We start from the raw sequence: 13,613 nt of genomic DNA on the forward strand, positions 1-13,613 counted from the left end.
GTCCAAGTGGGTGAGGCTGTGAGCAGTCAGTCTGAGTGGGCGAGGCTTGAGTGGTCATAGTATGTGAGGCTGTGAGTGGTCAGTCAGAGTGGACGAGGCAGTGAACAGTCAGACAGGGCAAGGCTGTGAGCAGTCAGAACAGGCAAGCTTCTGAGTGGGTGGTCTGAGCGGGCGAGGCTACGAGCAGGTGGTCAGAGCAGCAAGGCTGTGAGTGGTGAGTGGGCGAGGCTGTGGGCTGGCGGTCAGCGCGGGTGAGGCTGAGCATAGAGGTCAGAGTGGATGAGGCTGTGAGTGGACGGTCAGAGTGGGCAAGCATGTATGCATGCAGTCAAAGCAGGTGAGGTTGTGAGCAGGTGGTCAGAGCAGGCAAGGGTATGAGTGAGCTTTCAGAGCAGACGAGGCTATGAGCAGGCAGTCAGAGCGGGTGAGGCTGTGGACGGGTGGTCTGAGTGGGTGAGGATATGAGCAGACAGTCAGAGAAGGCGAGGCTGAGTGGTCAGAGTAGGTCAGGCTGTAAGCAGTTGGGGCGGACGAGGCTGTGAGCAGAGTGGGTGTGGCTGTGAGCAGAGCAGGTGAGGCTGTGAGCAGGCATATAGAGCTGGCAAGGTTGTGAGCAGAGCGGTGGAGGCTGTAAGTGAGTGAGGCTGTGTGCGGGTGTAGAGCGGGCGAGGCTGTGAGCAAAGTGATCAAGGCTGTGAGCAGATGAATTGCTTTTGAATCAAGACTTCAAAAAATGTAAGAAAAATCAAAGTGTGACTTCATTGGAAAGCAGTTAAGTGATTTGTTGTTGAAGATTTCTCTTCAAACTAGTTTAAACAAAGAGCTGGAAAATTAAAAATACTTCAGTCAGTATATATAAAACAGTAGGTTTTTATTCACTCAAGGGATGTGGCTTCGCTGGCTAGGCCAGCATTTATTGCCAACCCTAATTGCCCTTGAGAAGGTGATGGTGAGCTGCCTTCTTGAACCGCTGCACTTCCTTTGGTGTAGATACACCCAAGCTGCTGCTAGGGAGGGAGTTCCAGGATTTTGATCCAGCGACAGTGAAGGAATGGTGATATATTTCCAAGTCAGGTTGGTGAGTGGCTTAGAGGGGAACTTCCGGATGGTGGTGTTCCCATGTATCTTGTGCCATTGTCCTTTTAGATGGTAGTGGTTGTGGGTTTAGAAGGTGCTGTCAAAGGAGTCTAAGTAGGTGCATTAATAACAAGTGAAGAGATCAATAGAACGCATACCTCTGCCATGTTATGTTAACTCAACATTATTGCAATTATGCAGCTCTCTCTTGAGGCTTTTCCCTGCCTGACTGATGCTCAGTAACTACGAAGCTGAAAATAGAAACCTTTTCATTTACAGTTTCCATCTCACTGACGAAGGCTTCAGGTCAATCCACATCCAACAACCTGCTCTGAAAATTCTGCTCACATTTAGATGGCTGAGACAAATTGCATCTTAGCAGCTGAGACAATCCACAACATTCTAAAACAATCAACAACTTTCTAAATGAAAAAAAACACACCATGCTGGAAGAAAAAGTAAATTGTCCCTATCTCCCAATGTTAATAGATGGGTCCTTTAAAAAAAAATCCAGGATCTGGATTCGGATCTTCGCCAAAAACTAATCAGTTCTTCCTTGGACCAATCGCTATTTGTTTTGTTGAACCAAGTTTTGTTGAAGTCTGTCCATTAGTTTTTGAGACATATTGTTTACAGACTAACAACAGGGGCAAAGCTGTATAGTTATCCAGCAGTTAGACTAGGATTTTTCTGTCTAACATTTCCTGGGTAACTATTCAAGTAAGTAAGTCGGAACTGTCAAAGTATCCGACTCTAACTTGAAGTCTCCTGACTCTAACTCAAAGTAGGAGACCTTTGTGGAGGGTCCCTGGGAGCAGAGGAATTGCCCATCAGGAGTTCAAACTTCCTGGGCAATTCCCATGGAGCTCAGTGCATCGGGACTTTTGCAGGGTCCCGAAGCGTATATTGGGGGGAGTATGTCCGGTCTCTGACGTCCGGAGACCAGAAGATCTGGGCCATTACCTCCTCCCACTTTCAGTGATTTCAAAATCTGAAAACCTAACTAGGTAACTAAAATAAAATAGAGAGGGCAGGGCAGGCGATGTATTACGGCTGTTGCATGTGGAACTGGTGTTCACCAGTGCAATCCACTACATACACATCTGCTGTAAGTGTTGGAGCTTGAAGAACTTAGGCTCAGAGTTAATGAGTTGGAGTCTGAGCTTCGGGCACTGCAATGCATCATGGAGTGAGAAAGTTACCTGGGCAATTTGCTCCACGAGGCTGTCAAACCCTTTAGGTTAAAAATTTCTGATTTTTGCCTGTGGTCAGGGACAAGAGAGTTCGACAATGAACGAGGCAGGTATGGCGATCCAGAAGGTAGCAATGGAGGACCCTCAGCCCTTGTACTTGTCCAACAGTTATGAGGTTCTTGCAGCCTGTGTGGAAGAGAACAGGAACTGTAGGGAAGATGAGCAAACTGATTATGGTACAGGGGTCATTCAAGTTGGGGGAATGAAAATGAATGCAATAGTTTTTAAATAATTTTTTCAAGGATGTGAGCCCATACCCTTGAGAAGGTGGTGGTGAGCCATCTTCTTGAACCACCGCAGTCCATCTGGTATAGGCACACTCACGGTGCTATTAGGAAGGAAATTCCAGTTTTTAGCCCAGCAACAGCAAAGGAATGATGATATAGTTCCAAGTCAGGATGGTGTGTGGCTTGGAGGAGAGCTTGCAGGTGGTAGTGTTTCCAGGCATCTGCTGCCCTTGTCCTTCCAAGTGGTAAAGGTCATTGGTTTGGAAGATGCTGTTGAAGGAAGCTTGGCAAGTTGCCACAGTGCATCTTGTAGATGGTACACACTGCTGCCACTGTATGCCAGTGTTGGAGAGAATGAATGTTTTTTAAGGTTGTAGATGGGACGTTGATCAACCAGATGGACTGCGGTGGTTCAAGAAGATGGCTCACCACCACCTTCTCAAGGGCATTTAGGTATGGGCTCACATCCTTGAAAAAATTATTTAAAAACTACTGCATTCATTTTCACTCCCCCAACTTGAATGACCCCTATACCATGATCAGTTTGCTTTGTCTTGGATGGTATTGAGCTTCTTGAGTGTTGTTGGAGCTACACTCATCCAGGCAAGCGGAGAGTATTCCATCACACTCTCGACTTGTGCTTTGTATATAAATGGCAGACAGGCTTTGAGAAATCAGGAGGTGAGTTATTTCCTGCAGAATTCCCAGCTTTTGGACTGTTCTTGCTGTGACAGTATTTATATGGCTGGTCCAGTTAAGCTTCTGTTCAATGGTAGCCTCCAGGATGCTGATGGTGGGGTATTCAGTGATGCTAACACTGCAGAACATCAAGGACAAATGGTTAGATTCTCTCATGTTGGAGATGGTCGTTGCTTGGCACTTGTCGTGCCACTTATCAGCCCAAGCCTGAATGTTGTCCAAATTTCCTGTCTGTAGGTATGGAAGATCAGATTCTGTGAAATTGCAAATGGTACTGAACACTGCAATAAACAGTAAACCTCCCCACTTTCTGACCTTTATGATGGAAGGAAGTTCATTGATGAAGCAGCTAAAGATGTCTGACCTGGGATACTACCCTGATGAACTCTTGCAGTGATGTCCTGGAACTGAGATGATTGACCTCCAACAACCACAACTATCTTCTTTTATGCTAAGTATGATTCTAATAAGTGGTGGCTTTTTCCCTGATTCCCATTGACATCAATTTTGCTAGGGTTCCTTAATGCCAAATTCAGTCAAATGCTGTTTTAATGTCAAGGGCAGGCACTCTCACCTCACCTCTGGAATTCAGTTCCTTTGTCCATATTTGGACGAAGGCTGTAATGAGGTCAGAAGCTGAATGGCAGAGCCCAAACTGAGTATTGGTGAGCAGGTTATTGCTGAGCAACAGTAACTTGATAGAATTGTCAGTGACACCTTCCATCACTTTGCTGATGATGAGAGTAGGCTGATGGGTTGATTTTTGTCCTGATTGGATTTGTCCTGCTTTTTATGGACAGGACATCCTGAAAAACTTCCCACTTTGTTGAATAGTTGCCAGTGTTGTAGCTGTACTTGAATTGCTTGGTTAGGGGATGCGGCTAATTCTGGAGCCTTCAGTCCTACAGCTGGGTTGCTGTCATAGATTTTACTGTATTCTGTGCATTCAGACATTTCTTTATCACTTGTATTGAATTGAATTGGCTGAAGACTGGCATCTGCGCTGATGAGACTTCAGGAGGAGGCCAAGGTGGTTCATCCATTTGGCCCTTTGGTTAAAGATGGTTGAAAATGCCTCAGCCTTGTCTTTTGCAATGACATGCTGGGCTCCCCTCATCATTGAGGGTGGGGATGTTCATTCAGCAGTCTCCTCCTGTTATTTGTTTAATTGTCCACCATCAACCACAACTGGATGTAGAAGGAAGAGACTAAATCTGATCTGCTTGTAGAATCACTTAGCTTTTTCTGTTGCATGCTACTTCTCCTAATTGTCATGCAACTCTGTTCATTTGCAGGGGGTGTCTACTTACATTCCAGGACCGGCAGAAAGCTGTTCAGCATTGCCCACCTAAGAGCTAAGACAAAAGTGCGCCAAGTCCTCATCAGAGAGTTGCTCAATGCCAATGATGCTGCACTAGTAATCCATACTGAAGAACACCAAAGGACAAACTCTCTCATGCCTGTAAAGAGTTTAGTTTAACTATTACTAACAAGAAGATAAATGTCATGGTCCAGCTTTGGTGACCTTGTCCTGCCAGGAGATACTGAGGATGCATCTGAGACAGTGAAGGTGGAAACTGTTCAGTCATTACTACTGCCCAGCATATGTTATTCAGGGCCAGGATTTTCCTATGGCGGGTGGGCTGGGCAGGACCAGACAGGGGCGGGCGCGGAGCTGATCGCAGCCCGCAATCGGCTGCGCACTGCTATTTTACGCAGGCGGGCCAATTAAGGCCCGCCCAGTGTAATGTGCTCAGTGCTACCTGTGTGGATGGGGGAGGAGGGAGAATTGGGGCCTGCGGTCTTTCCACATGCATGCGAAAGAGCGCAGCAATCTCCCAGAGGCACGGAGCTGCCTCAGAGAGATTGAATGGTTATGAGAATTAATAAAGAATAGATTTAAAAATTTATTCAAACATGTCCCAACTCATGTGACACAGTCACATGGTGGAAAAATTTATGTATTTATTTTATATAAGCTTCAGAAAACCTCATCCCGCCCATTGAAGGGGTTTCCTGAAAAACGTGAAGGTCGCTTGGGTCATTGACATTTCAGTGGGCACGCGTCGGAACGAAATATCGAGTTGACGCGCGATGACGTTGGGACGCATGCTCAACGTCATCGCGTGCCATTTTACACGTCGGTGTGTCGGGCCCGTCCCCGCACATCAACCAGAAGATTCAGCCCCAGGTCTCACTACTGTAGAGTGCACTGAGGATGCAGGCTTGGTAGACTTGCAGGTTGTGGCGCTCCCATGCATCTGTTGCATAGGAGCACCACCATATCCAGAGAGAATTACAGGAAAATATCACTCTATATCCAAAGAAAATTACTAGGCTACATCATGCAAAATCCAGAGAGAATTTCAGGAATATATCACTTTTACAAGAAAGTGATTACAAGAAAGAATAACAGGAATATATCAGCATACATCCAGAAAGAATTACTGGGTGATATCACTCAAAATCTAGAGATAATTACAGGAATAAATCACCAGATATCTAGAAAGGATTACAGAAATCTATCACTGTATTCTGAGATTTAAAGGCACATATCCCTGACAATCTTGAGAAATTTATTGGAATATAGTAGCCGAATTAACTGGAGATTTACTAGAATATGGTCAGTGAATACCCTGAGATTTACTGGAAGTTCTAGATACAATTATTGGAATTATTCACTGGATAATCTGACAGATTTGCTGGAATATAATCAATATATTTTGAGGGAATTAGTTGAATATAATCACTAGATGTCTGAAGGATTTACTGAAACGTACAATTGAACACCCTAACAGCATAATTGGAATATATCACTCGATATCCAGAATTACTAAACTATAATCACTGGATATCCTGAGGGATTAACAGGAATACAGTCATTGTGTAATTTGACAGATTTATTGGAATATAATCGTGTGATATTCTGAAAGACTAACTGGTATATATCAGTGCATATCCTTCTGTAACACATAAATGTTTGAAAATAACATTGATGGGGAGGGACATCACACTGCTAAAAACGTCTGTGTCTTAGTGAGCTGCGACCAGCAGAATAAAATAAACTCACCATAAATACTTTACAGACAGACCTTTTCATTTTTTAATGACAAAAATGATTTTAAAAAACTCTCAAACAATCACACTGTAACTTTCTTTAGTATCACTTGTGCAATCAGAAGATAATGCAAACATTTGAAGCCGGAAATGTGAAACATCTCACCAGTATGTTGTGCATAGCCAGCTCATCCTGCAGTAGCTGGATCTCTTTCTGAAGACTCAGAACCAATTTCTAGAAAGAGAAGCATAATTTATGGATAGAATGCTGATATTCTTGCCACTGAAGTTTATCCCCATAACACATTACCTTGCATCATCAAATAGTTTGCCTCAATTAACAGCACGTGCACTTCCCATATGAAGGCCCCAATGTTTACAGGAAGGCCGGGAGACCATAGGAGGGCGATTTTGTGAGGTAAGGAGGGGGTGTGGGATGGGATGAAAGCTGGAAAACCTGGGAATATGGAGCTCCAGTCAAATTTAATGGGAGGGCCTCATTATGTACTTTCATTTTGTTTTTCACCTGATAGCTGGCCAACTTGACAGACTGCTAGGCAGGAAAACCAGTGCTAGAAGGCTGGTATTGGGAAAGATTACAGTGCAAGGGAGGGGACATGGGGATTGGGGGTAAGTGGGCTGGACGGGTGGTCAAGATGAAGGAAAGTATCATGGGGCAGAATGGGGGTGGGGTCACAAGATCACATGGTGGGGAGGATGTTGGTCAATCACAGCAGCAAGAAAGGCATCTTCAGCTTGATGGTGAGGTAGCAGGAAAGCATTCTTACTCCTCTTACTTTAAAAAAGCACTTCACTGTTTCAAGGCAGCAGCAGCGAGATCATTTTGCTGCCAGGTTTCCTGAACCCTAGGAAACCCGGCTGGAAACCTTTAAGTTTAAATCAAGCTCCCAGTTCCATTCTGGGAAACTGATTTATATATTACAACCATCCTGCCTCTCATAAGCAGGACACATGGATGTCATGCAACCTGCTCCCATATAAATGAAACATAGAAAATAGGAGCAGGAGTAAGCTATTCGGCCCCTCGAGCCTGCTCCGCCATTCATTATGATCATGGCTGATCATCCAACTCAATAGCATGCTCCCACTGGCATGGAGACATGCATGGGCGCAGCTGGTTGGGGTTACACTTTGTGACTTAAAATACCCCCACCAATCGAGGGAGAGGTTAATATCATCCCATAAGACCGTAAGACGCAGGGACAGAAGTAGGCCATTCAGCCCATCAAGTCTGCTCCGACATTCAATGAGATCATGGCTGATCTGATAATCCTCAACTCCATTTTCCTGCCTTTTCCTCATAACCCTTGATTCCCTTGCTGATTAAAAATCTGTTTATCTCAGCCTTGAATATACTTACCTTCTTCTGTGGTAAAGCATTCCACAGATTGACTACCCTCTGAGAGAAGAAATTCCTCCTCATCTCTGTTTTAAGTGGGTGACCCTTTATTCTGAGATTATGTCAACTGGCCCTAGACTCTCCCACAAGGGGAGACAACCTTTCAGCATCTATCCTATCAAGCCCCCTCTTTCATCTAAACTCCAATGGGTACAGGCCCAACCGACTCAACCTCTCCTCAGAAGAAAATCCCCCCATCCCCGGGATCAACCTAGTGAAACTTCTCTGGACTGCCTCCAATGACAGTATATCGTTCCTTTGATAAGGGGACCAAAACTGTTTACAGTAGTCCAGGTGTGGTCTAACTAGTGCCTTGTATAGTTTTAGCAAGACCTCCCTATTTTTAATCAGAAAATGCTGGAAAAACTCAGCAGGTCCAGCAGCATTTGTGGAGAGAAAAACAGAGTTAACGTTTCGAGTCTGTATGACCCTTCTTCAGAGCCATACGGATGTGAACCGTTAACTCTGTTTCTCCACAGATGCTGCCAAATCTGCTGAGATTTTTAAGCATTTTCTGTTTTTATTTCAGATTTCCAGCATCTGCAGTATTTTACTTTTATTGCCCTATTTTTATACTCCATTAAAGGCCAGCATTCTATTTGCCTTACCTATTATCTGCTGAACTTGTATGCTAGCTTTTTGGGATTCATGCATGAGGACCCCCAAATCCCTCTGTGCTGCAGCTTTCTTCAGTCTTTCTCCATTTAAGTAATATTCAGCTCCTCTATTCTTCCTGCCAAAGTGCATAACCTCACACTTTCCCACATTATATTCCATCTACTACATTTTTCCCAACTCACTTAACCTGTTTATATCCCTCTGTAGACTCTGTGTCATCCTCACTACTTGGCTTCCCACCTATTTTTGTGTCATCCATAAACTTGGCAATGGTGCATTCATTTCCTTCATCCAAGTCATTAATATATATTGTAAATAATTGTGGCCCCAGCACTGATCCCTGTGGCACTCAACTAGTTACAGGTCGCCATCCTTAAAATGCCACCCCCCCCGTATCCCAACTCTATGTCTTCTATTAGCCAGTCCTCTATCCATGCTAATGTACTACCCCCAACACCATGGGCTCTCATCGTATTAAGTAGCCTCCAAAGGACTGGATTTTTTGCTACTGCTTCAGGACATTTCTGACTTGGCAGACCCCTCTCGGTTTAAGGTAGGTCGGGAGAAGCAGATCGTAGGCGGCCATAAATGTGGGCGAGTGCCAAGGCAGGCTGGTTAGAAGGTTTGTCTTGGTTCTCTAAGACTTCATCCCAATTGTATAAGAAGCGGTTAGGCCTTCTAGTCCTCACCCTCATAAACTTTCACCAACCCCAGCACCCCCCCCACCTACTGCCTATGTCCCCTCCATGCCATTTCCATGGTCTCCACATCACCTCAATGCCTCCCATGCTCCCAGGGTCCTCCATGCCCACTCACCCAGTATGCACTATGTGAAGAACCCAAAAGCCATATAATAATAGCAAGTTGAAATAATGAGGGGAAAGAAACACCCGGCCAGGATTTTTTTGGATGGAGGGGTTTCTGCCATGTCACCTGAAGAGTTGATGGGGAAGCACATTCCTACCAATCACAGCTGTCCTGTTCTGAGGAGTGTTAATCGGCTAGAGATGGGACTTCCAGCCCTCTCTCAGGTGGAAGTCCCATCTCAGAGAGCTGCCAGCCAATTAGATTGGCCCTGTCAGTATCAGTGGCCATGACTGGGACTACAAGCAGGCCTCAGATTCGAAGTCCTGAAGTCCCCAGGTAAGTGTGGGGCTGTGTCACGGTGCGGAGGGGAGAGGGCATCCATAGAGAGCAGACCTTGGTGGGGTGCCTAATGCTGAGGGTAGCCCTTGAGTGAGGGACCCTTAAGGGAGATACCCCCCATCCCAACTTTCCCCACCCATGCCTCCCCGAAGTCCAAGCAGGGTGATCTGCTGGGCTTCCCACCTGAACTCCTCCCAACAGCTTCAAAGTTGAGGTCAGGTGGGAAGCAGCCCTTAGGTGGGTAATAATTGGCCACATAAGGGCCCTAATTGAGACAAGGGCTGGCAGGCCACCCTAGGCCTAACCCGCCCCACATAAAATTGCAGACAGGTCTGGGGTGGGCAGGAGGGTGGTGGGAAGCCCACTCAGGGGATTTTACGGCTCGCCCCCCCACCTGCAAATCTGATGACAAGGACCGTAAAATTTTGCCCATCTATTCATAAACATGCTTTAAAACAAGCTTCTGTTCCTACAACGCTACAAAAGTGCTAATTAGACATGGGCATTAGAGTTAAAAAACAAAATACTGGGAATGCTGGAAATCTGAAATCCAGACAAAAAAGTGCTGAAAATACCCAATAGGTCAGGCAGCATCTGTGGAGAGAAACAGAGTTAACATTTCTTGTTGATACCCTTACATCAGAACAGGTTCTGAACCGTCATCGACCTTAAATGTTAATTCTGTTCCTCTCCACTGTTCCTGCCTGACCTAAGTATTTCCAGTATGGTTTGTTTTTCTACATTCGGGCCATTATAGTATCAATAACAGAAGTTATATCTACTTCACACCTCGTAATCTTGTCCAAACAAATATATAGGGCAGAATTTTCTGCTCGTCGGGCGGGCACGTGACCGACCCGAATGAGGGTAAAATGATGCGCGATATTTCGGTCGGCAGTCGCACGCGGGAGTCAGCAGTGCGCCCACTGACCATTAACAGGCCTATTAAGGCCATTAAAAATCTAATTGAATTAAATTTTTCAAGTGGTCTTTGGATTTTTTGCGAAGCCTCCTCCACAGGCAGGATGAGGTTTCGATCCGTCATTTTAAAAAAATTTTAACTTTCAAACTCATTTCTAACATGTCCCTACTTATGTGACAGAGTCACAGAGGGGACATGTTTTTAACATTTTTAAACTCTTTCTTTCTTATTTTTCAAAATCATCATCTCCCTGAGGCAGCTCTGTGCCCCAGGGAGATCTTGCTGCATGCACCCACACGCATGTGCGAAGTTCCTCACTCGCCCACCTCCCCTCTACACCCCCCTGCAGCCACACAGCCAGCACTGAATGCTGCAGCGCGTGTTTCACACTGGGTGGGCCTTAACTGGCCCGCCAGTGTGAAATTGTGGTCAGGCCCCAATCGCGGGCAGCAGTTGGCTTCCCAACCGCTCCTGCTTGCCTCCACCGAGCCCGCCCAATGAGGGAAAAATCCTGGCCATAGACATTGACAAAAAAGAACACAGAGTGACTAACTAATTTTAACTTCTTAAAGATGTTAATCAAGCAAATTAAATCCTCCATTTCAGTTTGTCCTACAGCTGAGCTAGTGCATTTGTGAGTCTTGGAGCTCAGCCAAATATTCATAATGAGCCCAAATGGAGAACCAGATGCCATCTGTTTCTGCTAATACAGTTCTGGAGGGGTTCATTATGAATGCTTAGCCCAACTCCATGAAAATTGCCAGGGGTTAAGAGATGCCAACCCAAGCAATGGAGCTGGTTAGGTCGGGTAATGCAGGGTGTGTTCTTCCTACGTGGATCCCTATTCCACACTGGCAAAAATGACTCACAACAGCAATGGGAGTCTCCAAATTGGGAACGTCCATCATTTTTAAATGGCTTGTGAAAATTTGGGCCCAGGAGTCTCAGTTGATAGGGTAAGATGCCATCCTGCCCACTGAGGGATTACTGCATTGTCAGAGGTATTATCCTTCATAGGAGATAGAAAATCAAGATCCCGCCACACCCACTCTGGATTAGTGAAGACCTATTATACAGACCTATTAGCAGGATTGATAGAACAGCAGGGAGTTCTCCTTTCTCAAGCAGCGTCAGACATAAACATTAGCTGGTCATTCATCTAATTGCTAAACAAGGTCTGTGAAAGATGATTTGCCTATTTAACAATAGCTATCACACCTCAAGAATAAGCTATGTGATGTACTTGGAAACTTCTGAGAAATGCAAAAACATGCTAAAGAAGTACAAACCATTTTATTCTGTCAATCAAATCAGGACTCTATTACTAGAAAGCTACTTTGATAATCTGTTTTCAGAGTGAATGGGTGGTATGTGGGTGCTTATTTGAATGGGAAAAAGCTTCAAAATAAAATGAATAAGTTCTACACTCACCTTTCGGTCACTGTGCACATTAGGGGCTGGCTCAGCTGGTATGCATATCATCCTTGATGCAAATCGGAGTGTGGACAGCTGAAACAAGAGAAAAAATGTTGTAGAGGTAGAGGAGTTTATTTCCTTTCATTTCCTCCCTTCTTGAAGGTGCTGCCTCAGTTTCACAGCCCTCCCCTGGTAGTTTACTCAAGTCACCTTTATTAACTAGCAAGCTCAATGAGTAAGTATCAGTGGGCTGTTGGACCACAAGGACTCTACAGCCAAGTCTGATCCTACACTCATTAGCTTACTCTCATTCTAGGACTGAAACAGTGTTAGAAGCAGATCCCTTACTGATTTTCTTTCTCTGTCTTACCCAAGGGTACTGAGGCTGCTTTTTAACTGCCCCTACTCAACACAGACCAGAGGTCATACATGACACTTTATCAATCTGTACTTTTCAGTTCCACACTAGGCAGTGATTTTACCAAATGAGCTATGAGAGGAGTTCAATAGTATTGAAACAACATTTTTTCTGTATTACTTGTGCTCAATAGGAAACTTGTCAAATAGTGTATGATATGGGTGTCACTGGTAAGGCCAGCGTTTATTCTCTAGTTTCCCAGAGAAGGTGTTGATGGGCCTTCTTGAACTACTAGTGGAAATCTGCTACAATTGAGTGGTTTTCTAGGCTAACTCAGAGGGCAGTTGAGAATTGACTACTTTGGTGTGGGACTGAAGTCACAAATAGGCCAAACAAGGTGAGAACAGCAAGTTTTCTTCCCTACAGGACATTCATGAACCAACTGGATTGTTATGAGAAAATGACAGCTTTATGGCCAATTTTATTGGTACCAGTTTTTTTTATTTCCATTAAACAAAAAATCTTGAACTCAAATTCTCAAACTGACTTGATGGGATTTAATTCATCAATTTAATATCACAAATGCTTACTTCTTTTATTTTACCTGCTGCCCCCTCTCCCAAAGGTATTGAGATGCTTGCTGAGTTGCAATTCCATAGACATCAGTTGCCTATTAATATCTTATCCCCATGTGACTACTCCTAATGTATGACCTCAGACAGTGGATGTATGCAGGCTGTTTAAGGTCACTGCTCTCCCCTAACCAGAAATGTTTTCTGAGTGCACAACATTAACAATCACCACCAGTTACAGAGATTTAGTCCCTAGATTGTCAACTCTACTGGTTTTTTTAGAAATGTTAAAAAGACATGAGGCCAAAAACATACCAACATGGACAGAAACACACACAAAGTCAAATGCAAGCACATGAAAAGAAATACACATGTATATAGTTGTAGGCATACAAACAATATCAAACAAATCATCCATCACAAACAAAGTTAGTAAGGACCTCCAGAAATGCAGTTGGATAAAAGCATAAAGTTGCATGAGGCTTATTGACCAAGAAGGACCAAGATTTGATCCCATCTCTATTGGACAGCAATAACTGACTTTTGACTTCCAAAAGGTGTCTGATATAGTGCTGCACAACAGACTTGTGTGCAAAGTTATAGCTCATGGAATAAAAGGGACACCAGCAACAAGGACACAGAATTGGCTAAGTATATTGGGTGCCCTTGTTCATGTATCACTAAAACTTAGCATGCAGGTGCAGCAAACAATTAGGAAGGCAAATGGTATGTTGGTCTTCATCACAAGGGGATTTGAATATATGAATAAAGGTGCCTTGCTGCAATTGTATAGAACCTTGGTGAGACCACACCTGGAGTATTGTGTACAGTTTTGGTCTCCTTATCTT

The 13,613-nt window shown here is 44.4% G+C and overlaps 1 protein-coding gene across 2 annotated transcripts in view; it reads right to left on the reverse strand.

Moving 5' to 3' along the window:
- Window positions 1–13,613, reverse strand: part of kif9 (kinesin family member 9) — a 192,821-nt gene that overhangs the window by 83,682 nt on the left and 95,526 nt on the right. For both annotated transcript variants that reach the window (XM_041190665.1, XM_041190666.1), the window contains 2 exons: window positions 11,851–11,928; window positions 6,480–6,548 (listed from right to left, as the gene is read on the reverse strand). In XM_041190665.1, the coding sequence (XP_041046599.1) occupies window positions 6,480–6,548; window positions 11,851–11,928 (147 nt within the window). The remainder of the gene's footprint in view (window positions 1–6,479; window positions 6,549–11,850; window positions 11,929–13,613) is intronic.

The sequence above is a fragment of the Carcharodon carcharias genome, chromosome 6 (assembly GCF_017639515.1).
Source record: "Carcharodon carcharias isolate sCarCar2 chromosome 6, sCarCar2.pri, whole genome shotgun sequence".
Lineage (NCBI taxonomy): Eukaryota > Metazoa > Chordata > Chondrichthyes > Lamniformes > Lamnidae > Carcharodon > Carcharodon carcharias.